Raw genomic sequence first — 16,487 nt, forward strand, 5'->3', positions numbered from 1 at the left:
GTGCCAGACGCAGCCAGGCACCCTCTCTCCTGCTGCAGCTACTGACTCCACCCATGACCAAGCAGGCACCAGAGCAGAGCTCTCAGGCTTGAGCCAGTAGAACTCCAGGAAAGGAATGAATAGGAGGAATGATACTTAATCTTTCAGGGGATTCTGCACCCCTGAAAGACGGAAAATAGGCCAGGGTCGTGTGTCTGCTGTTTGAAGGCAGACGATTCCCCAGTAAGGTGAGAGTTCGAGGAGCAAGGGAATAGCAACGGGGTTAGACACAGAACCCACCTCTTTTCTATTCAGAAATGATAGTGCATTATACTGCAACTATAGTCAGAGCAATCTTCTCTTCTTGTTCAACAGTGAAAGATTTTGAAGAGAATTACTTCCACTAATTTTAAGTGTCCCCTAGACCCATATGTGCACCCACAGACACATCCCACCAAACTCACACAATGGAACCAGCACAAGCTGCTCCATGAACCTGTGATGACATGCAAGCCACATGCAGCTGCAGCACGCAGGCAGGAGGGCTGGCACTCGGGACAAGCTCACAAGACTATCCAGATTTACTTTCAAGGAGCCACACACCTTAAGCATCCTTCTCACTGCTGAGCTGAACAACAAGTCCTAGCACCCCCTGATGTAGGGGCCTGAATACTAATGGAACAGGAGAGAAACTGGCAGGAGTGACACCCCCCCAACAAAACTGTAGCCTGAGAGAGAAGTAATCCCACAAATTATGCATCACAAAGTGACAGGGCAAGGCTCTTACCTCGTATTTCCAGCACCTGAACAATCTTTTTAGAGCCCAGCCACACCACTGATACAACCAGGAGCAGGCAGTGAATGCTGCTACCATAAACAGATATCCTGAGAACACAAAGCAGTGCTCAGCCACTGCCCCAGACCAACACTCACCTCTTCTCCTTTACTGAGTCGATCGACTAACATGTGCCTGGAAAGAGAGCAAGGGAAGCTCAGTCACACACCAGAATCAGCAGAACAGTACAAGCTGTCAAGAACAGCCAGATGCCTGAGCCCTCAGGTCTAGCTCATTGGGACCTGCTCAAAAATCAACCTTTGGCTGTGAACAAACATCAAAATGACCCCTCAAAGCTTCTCCCCTGTTGCACAGGGACGCACATGTGAGTAAAACTTATCATGCCTACCCAAAGAGAAACCAGTCATAGGCCACTGTCAGGTAGAGAATCTCAGATGGCTCCAGGGACGTGTGGATCAGCCCATCCTGCAAAGCAAACAAAGTCTTCAGGCAGCAGCCCTGGGCACTAGAATTGGGAATTCATGATCTGCTGAAAACTGTCACGGTGATCCAGGGTGCCCATCTTCCTCCACCTGCCTGTGACAGCGTGTCCGAAGGAACATTAGGAACATTAACAACTCCACCACCACTGCCTGGTGACAGTCACTCACCCTCCAAGCAATCAGCCCCAGAAACAGAGGAGGTCAGCCAGGTACTCACAGCCCATAAGGAGAGGCGCAGTAAGGAGATGAAGAGAGGCGTTCGATCCCAGCCGGATATACAGTGCACCAGGAGCCCGCTGTCATCTGTTCCAGGGGCAGGAAGGAGAAGGAAAAAAAAGGATGTTGCAATGAAAGTAATGATTTCTTCATGGAAAATCTGCATAGACAGGCTACTCTCTGTACCCACAGACCAGGCTCAAGAGCAGAGCTCAGCCAGAACATTCTGTCTTAAATAAAGCAGTCAACCAATTGCTCAGAGTGTCCTGGGCTGTCAGCAGCACCAGCTGATGTGTTCTCCTGATCCTGACAGCTTCTCAGGACACAGAGTCATTAGGTATGAACATTACTACCCTGAACATACACCTACCTAGCTGTAAACCCACTATCACAATCTATTCCTACACTGGTGAGAAAACAGCTTCAACTGAACTTTTTTTCAGTCTCACTAACTTTCCTATTGAACACAGTAACCTGCACACTGAGCAGAGGCACACACAAGGCACAAATCTTACACCTTACAGAAAACCTGCAGTGTGTCCCAACACAGCTACTGCAGGAGAGTAAAGATGGCCATGCTGTCAAAGCCAGCCATGGCTCCATCCATCAGGGCTAGGTCACAGTGCCCAGAGGGAATGGGAAGCCACATAGGGCAAGAGACACCCTTCAAAGAGTTGGAGTGTCCATGGTGAAAGGGGGTGGAAGGGGCTCTTAAACAGGCACCAAATGAGATGCTGTGTTGGCGAGACAAAACACAGGTAACCAGCAAAACAAGAGCAAGGGTCAAAAAGCAAAGACACAATGTTCCTTCTCTTCAGGTTTAAAGTAGTAAAACAATAGGCTAAGTTTTCAGATATCCCTTCATATTCGGGAAGAAATGGTTTTCAAGGAGTCAGCAAGTCCCTCTCCAAGAGGGGAGCTGGAGTTCTGAGATGGCAGGCCCATCACCCTGTTTTGAAGGGAAAGAATTAAAAGTGACTTCTGTACTGGGAGTTGATCCACAGTGGCACTAAGACCATCAGCTGTTCTTCCAGGGACAGTGACTGCTCCACTTACACTGCTGGGAGCAAGGAGTTTGTCTTACCATCACTATTGATAATGGAGATCAGCAGCTTCAGGTAGTTCTGTGTCTGCTGTATGAGGTCCCAGCTCTGCAGAAAGAGAAATGTTGATGGTAAGGGTCTGCCCACAGCCAAAGGCTGCTCTGCAGGTCAGAGCTGCTCTATCCAGAACAGCAGAAAAGCAGAAATAACCACATGGCCATTCCTCAAAGTGACAGACTTCCCCTTTGTATCAATCCCCCCATCCTCTGCAAAAGGCACTCTGGGACAAGGTAACAGGTAGGCAAATAAAACAATAAAAGGCCATCTCTACTGTCTTCCTGGCTGGCAGAGGAGCTGCTTTGCCTGCAGCCCCAAAGCTGCAAGCAGCCCATGCTCAGAGAGGCAGCAAACACCTGCAGAGCACTGACCCAGTTCTGCACACGTGCACTTTTCCAAGCAGCTGAGCCACATTCCAGCCATGTGTGCAAAGCCAGCAGCACGATGGGATGTGCAGGCCAAGGCCAGCAGCCTGCTCCCACAACCCAAGCACTTTGCTCAAAACTCTGTGGTCCTTGAAAATGTCCCCAGCTGGCTGCTGACCCTCACCCACCCTCCAGACAGGCACTGGACTTCCTCAGTAACCCCCAAGTAGCAGCAGAACTACAGAAGGGCTCTGAACTCAAGAGAACTCCAGTACTACAGGACATACAGGTGAAGAACATCAGAACAAGCCCAGGCTTGTCACTTGACCATCACATCATGAGCAGATGAAGGGAATTTCAGTGGATTGATCAGAATCAGGACTAGCTCAAGAGAAATAAGACAGCACTGGCAAGGAAAAAGCAGAGTGGGACACATTTCATGGCAGAAGTGTTAGTGGTTCAAGTGACATGTGACCACAAGCAACAGAACCCTTGCTGTGTGCCTGCATGTGTGCAAATCTGTGTGTAACCACACTGAAGACTAGTGAAGACAAAGAGCATATTGCTCAGCCATGAAGCCTGCAGAGCCACAAAACGTTAGGGAAACGGGGAACACAGTCAGCCTGCAGCAGAAAAACACATAATTACAAAATCTTTTATCTGCCCAATCCATCTTCTGCTTATTTTAGAAGGCATCATCCAATTATCCAGTCTGATCTCTAGATCACGAATGAGGAAGTTTTCTTCAGTTGCCCCACGTAAAGCCTGAGGCTTGCACTTGGCAACATCTTTGCCCAGAGAAGCATCTCAAAGAGGGGTGACAGCTATTTACTCCTTTGGCAGCATGTTCCAGCAGATTATCCTCAAAAGTAATATGCAAGACTGCTTTTCCTTATCTGAAGCCTTGATTTCAGATGCAGATACTGCTTCCTGTGCAGCTCTTCTTCCCCAGATTGAAGAGTGCTTTAGAATTACTATTTTCTCCCTAAAAATGTACTTATACCATTAATCACCTTAGTGATTAGCTAAACAGACTGAGAACTTCAGTTTTGAGTGAAGCATGTTCTCCAGGCCTCAAATAATTTCTGCATCTATTTATTACACCCTCTTCAATTTTTAATATCCTTTTTAAAATACTGGCTGCTCAGTATTCTAGTGAACAAGTTTCTAGCCATACACAAGCTGTAGTTCTATTAGTTCTGCTTCAACTTTTCAGTGATTCTGCTTATGCTGGCACTTAAACAGTATTTACATCACTGACAACAAACACTGGCCCAGCACAGGGAGCTCTGCTGGTTCTGTGGTGCTTCCAGCCACAGGGCACAATAACGTGACATGCTCCAGCACAGTCAATCCCCACAAAACCTGGTAGATCCACTGATGTGTGAAATTGAGCATACTAATCAGTAGTATAAGGTGATACTCCCTGTTGTGAACAAAGGTAGACTTTGAAGCCTGAGCAAACAGGAGTTCAATTACTGTTTGCCATGCTGTCCATAGCAAGGAGTGGAGACTTGCCACGGCCAGTTATGATTATCTGCTCTTCTCCCATAGGAAGGCACGTTGCATACCCATGAAGAAGGTGCCCAGTCACTTGGCTCTGCCCACAGAGGAGAAGTTTGACCTCTCTTATGACTTCCCACAGCCAAGGCAGTCTGCCCAGAGCAGGCCCATGTCGAGCTGAGACTGAGAACAGGTAATACTGCTTTCTGTTTCCTGTCTTGTTCCTTACCTTTGTTAGCAACCTATCTCCCTAATGGATTGCAAATTTTTGAAAGGTACAGAAAAAGGTTTGCCTTTACAGTCAGCTGCCTCGGGGCACAGCAAGACACAGAGCTTTTGGGTACAGGATTTCCACTGCTGTTCTGAACTGTCAAGCAGCCTTGCCCCCACTGAGATGCTATGAAGTGAGCCAGATTACAGCAATAGGAGCAAGTCAGATTTCAAACCTCTCCTGATCCTTGCTGAATACATCCCTGACCTCCCACAGAGACATCCACTTTGCTCACCTGGTACTCACTCCAATCAATATTCAGAGATTGGGTCAGAGAGACTGGGATACTTAATGGAGCATCTACATAGTCCTGTAAAAAACCCAAACACAGTTGGTCAGAGAAAAGTCATGACTCGAAAGGACTGAGTTCCAAAAAAAACCCAACAAGACAACAAATGCCAAATGGTGCATGAGAAGAAAACATCTAAGCAAAGCATCTTTGGATGCAAAATCCGGAAGATGTAAGAATAAACTCAGACTCTTGGAAGGACTAATGGACCAGAGGAGCTGGTCATATTAGCCTCTGAATTTCTGTAAGACTGCCCCACTCAACCATCCCCTCAGCAGGAGACAAAATATGAAGAAAAAACTGAGAACCAAGGCTATCAATAAGGTCAGAATTCAAAACTGGGAGCAACCCATACCTTCCATGAGAGGTCAAGCATCCTAGACTTCAGGATAATGATTCATTTATTTTATATATGAATTTTACAGTCAATAATTTAGTACATTCCATATCTGTTACGTTTGTCCTGTTGATTTCCTCCCTGTGATTACAAATAGGCACATGACATACAGGCCATCACCGAGGAACTGGGAGGCAAGACTTAAACCCAGTAAAACACACAGCTCTCCATTTCATAACATCCATGTACCTGTTTCCAGTTAAATATGAGACCTTCAGCTGTATAATCCCGGTCTTTGTAGTCCTTAAAAAATTCACAGCCTGCAAGAAAAGGATAATTAACAACAATTCAGCTAACTGGTATCCAACAAGTGAAGTGCCTGTGGGACTAGGAGTGCTGGCAGCCCCAGGCTCCAGAAATCCAAACCAATCAAAACAGCTGCCTGTGGGAAGAGAAGAGCAGTAAGCCTCAGTACACTGTGCAGCACGGCCTCCAGCAACAACAGCCCAGGGCACTTAGCACTACAGACACTCACACAGCAAAGGGCAAACTCCAAATACTGCAAATGGGGAGCTTGAGGGACTGATTTCTTTTTTCCTGAACAAAAGGTTTCAGCAAGGAGCTATGTTTTCAGGGCCTTGGACTTTTGCACAGATCTAAGGCATCAGCTTGACATGCTGAGTGAGAAGGAACCACCAAAAGAAGATGCTGGCAGAGCCCCGGGGAAAGCCAACTTTCACAGGGCATCTGCTGCAGGGAACAAGAAAGGGCTCTGTCAGAGGTGGCTTGATTTCTCTCTTGATTTAAGTCTTCTCTTTCAAACATGGGATTTACCTCATATGAAGGAAGGGGTACATAACTACTTCCAAGCTGCCCCCCAAGCCCTCCCCTCCTGAAGTGGCCCTGCCCTCCTGAAGTGTGTCCTTTGGCTCAGCTCTTCTCAAACAACTGTTTGAAGTCTCTGCTGCAAGCTGCATTCACTTAGTCACAGCTGAGCAGCACCATTAGCACTGCAGCTGCCTGCAGGCTACAGAAAACACCTCTGCCAGTGTGCTGTGCACACCTCAGCAGTGCCACAGTGCCCACCCCACCCAGACAACCCTCTGCCAAACACAAAACATGGAGAGAGATTCCCACCCTGCAAGTCACAAGTAACTTCAATGGAAAAAAAAAATAAGAAAAGAATCTGTGCAAGGATAGGACTAATCCTCAAATATGCAGTCAGGACACAGTCTGTCAGTTGAGATTTAACTCCAATTAAACAATGATTTCATGCAAAGAATGGGGGGTTATGGCATAAGTGTTGGCATCCACAAATACCAAAAGCTTCTACAGATACCCCATTTTAACTCAAGTCTTTCACTCCAGACAGTTCTTACTCTTCACTTGGTAAAATCTGTCTGGATGGCTGAGCCCAAAGAGTGGTGGTGAATGGAGTTAAATCCAATTGGTATCTGGTCCCCAGGTTTTGTGGTGTTCCCCAGGTTCAGTATTGGGACCTATTTAATATCTTTACTGATGATCTGGATGAGTGATCAAGTGTCCCCTCTGCAAGGAGTGGAGTCACCAGCCCTGGAGGTTTTTAAAAGATAGGTACATGTGGCACTCAGGGATATAGTTTAGTGGGAGACTAGGCAGCATTGAGTTAACGATTGGACTCAATGATCTTAAAGCTCTTTTCCAACCACAACAATTCTATGACTCTGTGTGGACGCTGCCTTGTTCACCTAAGGCAATAAGGATCTCAGAATAACTTCAGAAACAAATTACAAAACAGATTCTTTCAGTGCAACCCTGGAAACATCAATAAAAATGTATCAGGGCATTTGGCCAGTCACTAGAGGGGTTGCTGATCCTTAGATGTGTATGCCTTAGATTTAACAGAATGACAACATTTCCCCATGGATCATCACTGCTGAAATCAGGCAACATCTGCAGGGAGTATTTGCAGTTTTATAAGGTTTGTCTCTATTGTGGCAGTGAAGAGCTGCTAAAAGAAAGCAGCTGTCCCAGAGGGCAGAAGAGGAAGGACCATCACTGAATAATACTGCTTACCACATACAGATCCCTATACAGGAACAACTCTGCAGCTTAACTCTATAGATTCACGTCTTCATTCCTTACAGCCCTACAGAAGACATGTGTACACAGTCCTTCTCATGTTCTGGTGATCTGTGCAGCAGCAGCATGTATCTGTGCTATGTACTGCAGAAATCAGCAATACCCTCATTTCTGTACACTTTGGCAACCTGCATGGCAAACTCGATAGAAATCTTCATGCATCTTCTCTGAATTAACAATAATTTCCATATAAAAGGAAATATACCTTTCAAAAATCTTTAAGAGCAATCAAGGAAAAGTCTGGGTCTGGATCATCCACCAGAGTTTTGCTGGTTTTTGTTTTTTCTCCTCTCTCTTTCTTTGTGCACTAGGGAGAAAGAAGAGCCTGCAGACAGACCTCAGGCACAGCAGCCTCACTTCTGATCCTGTCGCCAAGCCTGACATCAGCAGGCAGCAGGAATATTCAGTTCATCTCTAAGATGTGAGTGACCCAGCAGCGGTTGCTAGGCACAGGGATGGATACAGCCAGGGAGACAGGCTGCAAAGGGCTGCCTCTGTTGTACACTGCAGGCTCAGGTGAACTGTTCTGCAAGCACTGAGGATTTCTTACAGTGGAGCTCTGGAACACTAGACTAGAAATTACCCTTAAGAATTGGGTCTTTACATAACAAACAACAAGATATATACTTTGCATCAAGTAGTAGTTTAGAGTTGCAGAGATGTCAAAGGCCATCTTAACCAGCTCCACCTCTGGGACTTTTCCTCCATGCTTGAATTAATAAGGACTGCTGAGAAATTATTTTGCCATCTCAAAGAGTGCCTAATGCTGACTCACTGCCAGAGCACCCAGGTTCACTGCATTGTTCTCAGTTTAAAGGAGTTTTTTCTCCAGAAGGAACATTCAGCAAGTCACAGTCATTTACATATACACACACACAGAGTTATTTCCCAGTTCCCAGAAACAGATTGTCACCTGTCCCTTGTGAATCCCTCTGGACATCATTCCTGTACCTGGATATGGGATGGAGAGAAGTGTGAAATCAGCATAACGTTGAGCTTTGTCCACCTTCTCAGAAGACGTCACGCTGCACAGGACAAGAGGAGAAGAGCAAATATTTACAGAGTGTTTTTTGCACAGACACCAGCACCCAAAAATCTACCTGTTGCATCTCCCTGGGCTATGACTTGACTCAGCTGTGAGCAGGGGCAGAACTTACTTAACATATCCACATAAATAGGCACAGCCCAAAATCACTAAGGCTTTTCTCTAAGACAAGTCAGAGAAACAGCTCCCTCTGTTCCTACGCACAGAGGGCTCCATTGCTGTCTCCCTTACGAAGGGAGTCTCATTACTATAAGCTCTACAGGGAAAAAGCTAGTCAGAATGCAGAAGACAGATGAAAGCAACTATGTTGCCTATTGATACATGGTTTTAGGCCAGTTTTCTGTGGCCTAAAACCATGGGGTTTTCTTTACAGCATCAACTAACCTATCCTGCTGCAGAATTCTTCCAGAAACTGCTCCCAGATTGCTGAGTGCACACCTGACAGCAATTCACATGTAAGTGCTACACTGGCTGCAAACCAATGCCTGCACAAAAACAAATGAACCCAGACTCACTTCAAGCCAAATTTCACCTTCTTGTTTTCCACCATCAGGTCACAGATGTATCGGACAGACAGGTATCGAAGCAGCTTGATGTCGTGCCCTCTGACCTTGTCAAACAGCTGGGAGTCTGCATTTCTGCAAGACAGAACAAGCAAGGTGAGCGTGGAAGACTGACCAAGGTGAGCCTGATTCTTCCCAGCTGAGCCACAGTTCTTCCCTGAACCACTCCTAGCCATAAGCAGCACAGCACGAGCCAAGTCAGACTCTGCAAAGTGACACCGCAAGCTTTGTGCTCATGGTCCCTTCCCACATCTCACTCTGTTCTGCAACAAACACATAAGATACAACAAAATTTCTACAGCCTGGAGATGTACTTTTTGATGAAGTCAACACAGCCATGCCCTTCAAATACATTTTTAATGGCTCTACATATTCCTGTCTCCAGCCCTTCCCTCTGAAAATACATTAGCAAGCTTCAGCCAGGCATTAATACTCAAGACTCTTTTCCAAAAGTAAGAAATATAAGACCCTGAGCCTGGTGATGGGTCTCAGACTGTGCCCAAAACCCAAACTAGAAAAGAGCAGAACTGAATGGCTGAGCCAGTCAGCAAACTCCCTTTTCCTCACCCCCATCATGCATACAAACCTAAGCGCAGAGTCTTCCTCGGAAATGTCTTCTGCATCTGCCCAAGCATCATCAGAACCTCCTGCAAGAAAGGCACTAAGAAGTGAAGCCTTTGTGAACCATCTTGATCCCCAATCCAACAAGATATGTATACAAACAAAAAGGTCATGGTTTGGTGCCTTCTCTTCACACTTAAGTGTGGTTCCCTCTTCCTGAAAATCTTGTTTTCTAATGTAGCCCACACTTTCCTTGTCAGTGCAAAGTACCTGAGCAGGTCAAACCCATGACTGACAGCCAGAGGACACCTCAAAAATGGTATGCAGTGGTTTTTTAAAACAAGCTTCAGCTCACACACTACAGACACCCACTACTCCCCTGAAGAGCTTTCCCCAGAGTCCAGTATATCTCACCTTTAGCAGCATTGATTCCCAATGATTAGTCAAGAAACAGCAAGTTCTAATCCTCTTTCCTCCATTATTCCCATCCCCAATGTTTGGGAATTGCTACTCTGAATCCTTTGGGATGCCTTTATTTGCCTATGTACTTCCTGTAACTCACTCTTCAGTGACAAAAGAACTTGAGGCTGAAGTTCTTATGAGCTGTGGCACTGTCCTGTATACAGTGCTTGGAGAGGGACAAGCAGCCCATGCTAGAGCTCCCACTGGTTTTGGGAAGAGCTTGGCCTCATGTGTAGGTCTCTGTCCCCACAATGACTAGCCTTACCAGGCAGAGAGTGACAAATGGCTCCTCACTCACCAGAGAAGATATAGTTGTAGCCGGTGCGCCCATAGAGCTCTCCCCAGCCGGCCAGTGTGGCTGATCTGCAAATATGCTGAAGGAAGATTTTTTTATTACTCACACAGGCTCCAGGAGTCCTTCCCTTATCATGCCTATTTGATGTCAGGTTACATAGTAAGGGTTGGTATCTACAGCTACCACCTCTCAGCTGTCTGCCCTACAACCCTGGTCCAGACTGAATTCTCCAAACACAGCAAACTCCCAAGTGCCTTTATCTGTAGCTAGTTTTTAAATCATATTTTCATCTCCAATTCTCCAATGCATTAATACAGTCAAGTGCCAAGTTAACAACACATGCTCTGCTAATACCCTGCTTGAGCCTTATTTCCACATTCCTCTGGATGAGATTATGGATGGTCCCAACATGACTCCGGGCAGTTCACTCCTGCAAAAAAGGTCAGATGCAGCCCACAATGGCATCTGTTAAGCTAGATTAAAATTGTCACAGGTATGATTTTGCTATTCATACAGTGTTTCTAAATTCAACTAAGAAAACTGAATTAAGCTACTTAAATTCTAAATGAGACTATTCCTACAGGGCTTCAACACAGTTTAAGTAATTCACATGAAAATGAATCTAATTTCACTTTCTTACAGATCCCCTCGCAGACAAGCCCACACATTCATAAGACCATTTATGCAATCTTGCTTCCCAAGGGAACAGACAAAGGAAACTTCTCTAGAGAGAGGAAAGTTACTCAAAGAGAGCTGCTGGGAAGAGTAAGGGACAAACAGGGACAATAATTATCTTTCCCCTCTGAAATGCCAATGCTACCTGCTACTACAGGCTGCCTGCTTGTACCTAAGCACAGATTTTTACACCATTTGGAAAAGTGACACGTGACTGAAGGCGTGGCTGCACAGTTCAAATGGCAGAGAGAAGGGTCATTTTCTCAGTAAAGACAGGCAACTCATGAAACTTTACCTTTCCCTTGTACAGAATGACTGGGCAAACAAAGCGTCCTCTACACCTGGCCATCTTACTCCGGTTGATGAGGTCCTGCAGCTTGCCAACCTGCACAGTGCTCTCATACCTAGTGAGCAGAGATTCAGGTCAGTACACAGAGCATCTTCTCACACATCTTTCAGCACAGCTGCCACAGAAACCCTGGGTTGCAATCCCATCCCTTTCCCTAGAAAGTTAGTAAGCATGAAAACACTTTGAGAATTGCTTCTGCTGCTGTACAACACATTTGGACACTTTTCTGGCTCCTTTTCTTGATTTTGAAAGACCAATGCATAGTACATGACGGCACTATCAGGAACTGGCAAGTATGAGCACCACCAGTAGGGTCTGCCACAGACTAACACCTGGATTACTAGAGAAAGACAGTCAGTGTCTACAAAAATGCATGTTCTGTTTGCCCTGCTATCACCTTTCCAATCAAAAGCAGCTCAGCACTACCATCACAGTGAATTCACTATGAGGGGGATAGTTTAGCAAGAAAAAAAGAAATATAATAGAAAATCAAATCTTGAGCACTCCATGATCCTCAAGCATTTGTGTTGCCAAGTAATTAAACAACTAAATCAGCTAGTGGGTTGAGCAGGGTACTTAGATTAATGTCAGCTGCATCTGCAGAACTAGATTTTGTTTTGTTTTCTTGTTGAAGTCAAAACAGAATTGTGTTTCATACCGGGAGACATTTTGGAAATGTTAAAATTGCTCCAGTTTGTCTAAGTATCAGCCCACATTTGATAGGAATCCAAACTCACTTCTGAACTACAGAGACATCAAGGAGGAACTGTCAATGTAGAGAGGACTAGAGCTGGAATTGGAGAAGCATCCAGAGCGATATAATAGAAACCAGGTTAAGTGTGGACATAGAAAACTGCATGGCTATGCACCTGGAAACAATTAACAAGAATTTCCAGTTAGACCTTTCCAGTAATGGAGCACAGTAGAAGAGGCAGATGAATTGCCTGATCTCTGGATGTTAATACATTATCAACATGGTAAATCTGAAAAAGGGGAAAAATAAGATCATGGGAAATTCCCTAGAGAGATGTAGAAGTACCAGCACTACTGTGCAGAGCACAGGCTCTCAGCTGAGATAAAGCATCTGATTCTAGTGACCCACCCCTGCCTGAAGAGGCACAGGAAGATGAGTAGGATGCCCAAGGGAGAGTCTATGCTGCAAGAGAAACCACCAGGGTCTGATGGAAAGAGCAGATGCACAGCAATACGAGCATCAGAGTACAACGGAGGAGGAGGAGAACCCAACAGTGGCCTAAGAACAAATTAATACCTTTACAATGGAGTTAAAGAAAGTTGCTGAACTTCAGAATCACTGAGAGTGTGGAGCAATGTACCAGCAGCTGCCATTCTGGGAGGGATTGAAAAAATTAACCTATTATTAAAATGGATATCAATATGTTTACGGAAAATATTATACAAGGTGGTGCCAGTAGAAGCAGGCAAACAAGGGAAACAGAAAACAAGGCTTCCAAATACTCTTTTTTTTTTTTAATAGAAGGATTTGGTTCTCAGAATTCATAATGGTAGTTTAAGTTTTTTCATGTTTTCCTGCATATACAATTATTTTGCTGTCCAGCTCCAAAGACCTTTGACATATACCAGAATTTAAAGAACAAAACCCCAAGCTAATCTTCTTTAAACAGTGTGAACATGAGGGTGCTAATTGGAAAGGCAGGAAAATGTGAGCAAGTGTGAGAGTATAATAATGCCTTCAAGTATAATTCCAAACACCAAACTATTTTGAAACTCAAAAGATTCTATGCACAGATTTGGTTGCGGGGCTGTTTTTAAATGAATGCATGCAATTAAGAGATATATCCTGCACTCTGCTGCAGTTCCCTTTACAAAAGCAAATACAGAGGGAAACAAGAACTTAAATGCAGTGTTACCAAAATAGCTCCATGGCACTGCTTCCAATAAGATGAGAGTTAGCAAAAATGAAATATCTGAAAGATCAGAAATTATAAGAGCAGCACCTCTCTGGGAGCTGAGACAACAGGTTTCACTCACTGCATTTCCCTGGAGAGGTTTCTGCAAATGAGTCTGAGCAGCCTGGCAGGAGCCCAGGACACAGAGTGAGTGGGAAGCCCTGCACCCTGCTGGGGACATGGAAGGATAAGCCCCTTTCCCAGGCACACCATACCTGTTCCTTGGGAAGCCTGCACACACACTGGAGAGACCTGCTCTGCCATCAGTCATGGCTACAAATAAGGCTCTCAGAGCTTTTCATCTCAATAACCACCCTCAGTAATGCAAGAGATGAACGTGGTAAACAAACACAGTTGCATCAAGACTCCAGCAGAAAGGGGGAAGCTGCTCTGAGGAACAAGTGTAACGCTTTTACAGGAGCTAGTGATTAAATGCAGCATAAATAGGAGTAAAAGCAAAAGGTTCAAAACACACAGAATTTCTCCTGTACCTGCCTGGATTTCAGAGTACTGTTAGCAAACTTTGATCAGGCAAAGTCCTTTCTTCCCCCAGCTGCCCAGCTACAGAATGAACTGATTTGGGTTAAAAAATATCAATTTTTTGCTGCTTCTCCACCTGGCTCCAGAAGCAGCTGTACTGACAGAAATGATGGTACAGCAAAGAGTTTGTACATGTCAAAACTACTTCCAAAGCACCTCAGTATTCTCAGAGTTGAGAAGCTTCAAGTAGATCTTACCAGCTGATTAAAAACATTACAGAGATAAAACCAGAAGCCTTCAAGGCCAGGTTGGATGGGGCCCTCAGCAACCTGATCTAGTGGAAGTTATCCCTGCCCATGGCAGTAGGGGCTGGAACTGGATGATCTTTAAGATCCCTTCCAACTCAAACCATTCTATGGTTCCACAAGAGGCAGCCAAAGAGACTCAGTCCAGGATGGAGTGTCCTGCTGACTGAAAGAGATTCTTTCCTTCCATAACACAAGATGTGCAGGAATCTCTATTTAATAATTATTCCATAGGAATAAAATGATTAAACTAAAATCTGCATTTGTCTAAAAATTACTTGGCAGCTTTTACAGAAATCATCATGCTGAAATCAGGAGAGTGATGATGAAGTGTAGTCTGATTTTGTCACTCTCTTTCAGACAGTAAATCAAAACTTGCCAAGAATCAGCACAAATACAGTCAATTGTCACTGCTGGCTTGCAAAGGTCACAGAAGAAAATGGGGCACCAAGTATAAGTACCCTTGTTTTGAATACTTGTCAGAAAAATTAAGCATCCTTTCCTCTTGCAAGAGCAGGAAAAGCAGAAGCATTCAGTTTCTCTTCCCTAAAGCTTCCCCTAGTTACACTTAACAGCTTCAAACTTCCGTTTCCTGTTTTTTGCAGCAAGGGGTTTAATCTTTTCTAATCTCATCCAACTGTTAGGCAGAAACTCTCCCACCTGGCAGTCAGTTGTGGCTGGTTTCCAAAGACCCCCTCCTACAGCACCCAGCCTACGTGTCAGCACGGCAGCTGATGGTTTTCCTTCCTCAGGCAATGCAGCTGGACATGTGAGAAGGACTTGTTGACCCTCCTTTTGAACACATCACTCTTGTCATGGACACACAGACAAGACTGCAAAACTGCATTATGTTTTGTTGAAGGAAAAAGCACAAATGAGAGGCTGTGGTTGGAGCTGGAAGGAGCAGCTCATACTCAGCCAGAAGCAAGACCAATGTGATCCTGAGCTTGTGGGTCAAAGTCCAGAGATGTGTTGGCTCAAATGTGCACCAAACTGAACAAGTGTTTCCCATTAGCTCACTGAACCTCATTGCTCACTGACCTGTTCACCACAGCAGGGAGAGACGAAATAACCTGGAACCTGGTCTGAAACAACAGAAATATCTCTCGAGGCTGTCTTGTAGGCCTAGCCCCTATCAGACCCCCTGACCCGAGATGATTTGCAGACTAAAACTGCCTACATCAGAAGCCTCGCTGGAAGACCACAGGTGCTTCATCAAGGCAGGGAGAGCATCACACAGGCTTGCTCACAGCCTCGAGCCCTCGGCCAGGCCGCAACACAACAATCACCAGCAGCCAACGCTGTGCTCAGGTTTGCTCCAGGGCCACATCAGCGGAGCTGGCGCTGCCCCGGAGCACCCCCGTTTCCTTCACGGCTCCCGAGTAACAGGTTTGGCTTGGCAGCTCTCCCCAAGGCGGCCCAAGTGCCCTGGGAGGAGCCCCACGGGAGCTCGGCAGCCCCGGCAGGCAGCGAGGGGAGTCCCGGGAGCGGCTGACACCACCGGCTATAATTAGCGCAGTGCAGCCCGCAGGGCTTCCCCAGACCGGCGGGAGCCTCGGAGCGCCAGGCGCGGAAGCTCCCAGGGACAACAACTCCGCCGGGCGTCACCTGCACGGGACGGGACACGGGAACCGGGGGCCTTACGAGTCACGGCTGGCGCCGGCATCGCGCTCCAGGAGGACGATGTGCCGCGGATAGTGGGCGCAGACCTCGCCGTGCACGTTGGGGATCACGCTGTAGCGATAATCGCGGCCGAAGAGCTCCAGGCACCGCCGCTCGATCCGCTCCACCTGCGCAGAGCCACCGCTCAATGCCCGCCGCGCCGCTCCCCGCTCCCCGCGCCCCCCGAGCCCCGCTGCCCTCACCTTGGCAGCGGCGGCACCGCCGCCGTCCTTGGCGCGGTACTGTGCCCGGGAGAACTCCAGCAGCAGCTCGGCCAGGGAGCGGTCCCCGGAGCCCGCCGGGGGGCAGCCGCGGGCCGCCGCCGCCGCCATGCCCGCGCCACTCACCGCCGCCTCGGGCCCATCGTCCCGCCCGCCGCTTCCGCCCGCCCGCGACGCGCCCCTTCCGCCCGCTCCCGGCGTCATCGGGGCGCGCCGCGCTCCGCCCCGGGGTACCGGGACCCGCTCCGGGGGCACCGGGCTCTGCTTCGGCACCCGCAGAGAGACGCGGCAAACGCTGTCAGGCCTCGCCGAGTGGGTCGGACTGTGGCGCTGGCGGGCGTGCCCAGGGCGCTGTCCTAAAGAAAGAACGCCGAGGGGGGTTTTAATTAAAGAAGCCCCTCCCAGAGTGTGCTCGCACTCACTGAGCCCGTGGCAGAGGGGCTGCGGGGGGAGCGGTATCGCTGCCCGGAGCACGGCTGAGG

At 47.0% G+C, this 16,487-nt stretch overlaps 1 protein-coding gene across 2 annotated transcripts in view; it reads right to left on the reverse strand.

The window, feature by feature from the left end:
• The window catches only part of MTMR14 (myotubularin related protein 14), a 31,163-nt gene extending 14,988 nt beyond the window's left edge, over positions 1-16,175 (reverse strand). Inside the window, exons 1-13 of one of the 2 annotated variants that reach the window (XM_041425495.1) lie at positions 15,988-16,175; positions 15,767-15,912; positions 11,356-11,464; positions 10,389-10,464; positions 9,654-9,714; positions 9,020-9,142; positions 8,411-8,484; positions 5,588-5,658; positions 4,948-5,022; positions 2,558-2,624; positions 1,475-1,560; positions 1,164-1,240; positions 913-949 (exon numbers count right to left, since the gene is read on the reverse strand). In XM_041425495.1, the coding sequence (XP_041281429.1) occupies positions 913-949; positions 1,164-1,240; positions 1,475-1,560; positions 2,558-2,624; positions 4,948-5,022; positions 5,588-5,658; positions 8,411-8,484; positions 9,020-9,142; positions 9,654-9,714; positions 10,389-10,464; positions 11,356-11,464; positions 15,767-15,912; positions 15,988-16,116 (1,131 nt within the window). In that variant the 5' untranslated portion in view covers positions 16,117-16,175. The remainder of the gene's footprint in view (positions 1-912; positions 950-1,163; positions 1,241-1,474; positions 1,561-2,557; positions 2,625-4,947; positions 5,023-5,587; positions 5,659-8,410; positions 8,485-9,019; positions 9,143-9,653; positions 9,715-10,388; positions 10,465-11,355; positions 11,465-15,766; positions 15,913-15,987) is intronic. The other variant, XM_041425496.1, reaches the window with a different exon arrangement.
• Positions 16,176-16,487: the final 312 nt, after the last annotated feature.

Source organism: Onychostruthus taczanowskii, unplaced genomic scaffold (assembly GCF_017590055.1).
Source record: "Onychostruthus taczanowskii isolate IOZ18803 unplaced genomic scaffold, ASM1759005v1 scaffold9, whole genome shotgun sequence".
NCBI classification, from domain to species: domain Eukaryota; kingdom Metazoa; phylum Chordata; class Aves; order Passeriformes; family Passeridae; genus Onychostruthus; species Onychostruthus taczanowskii.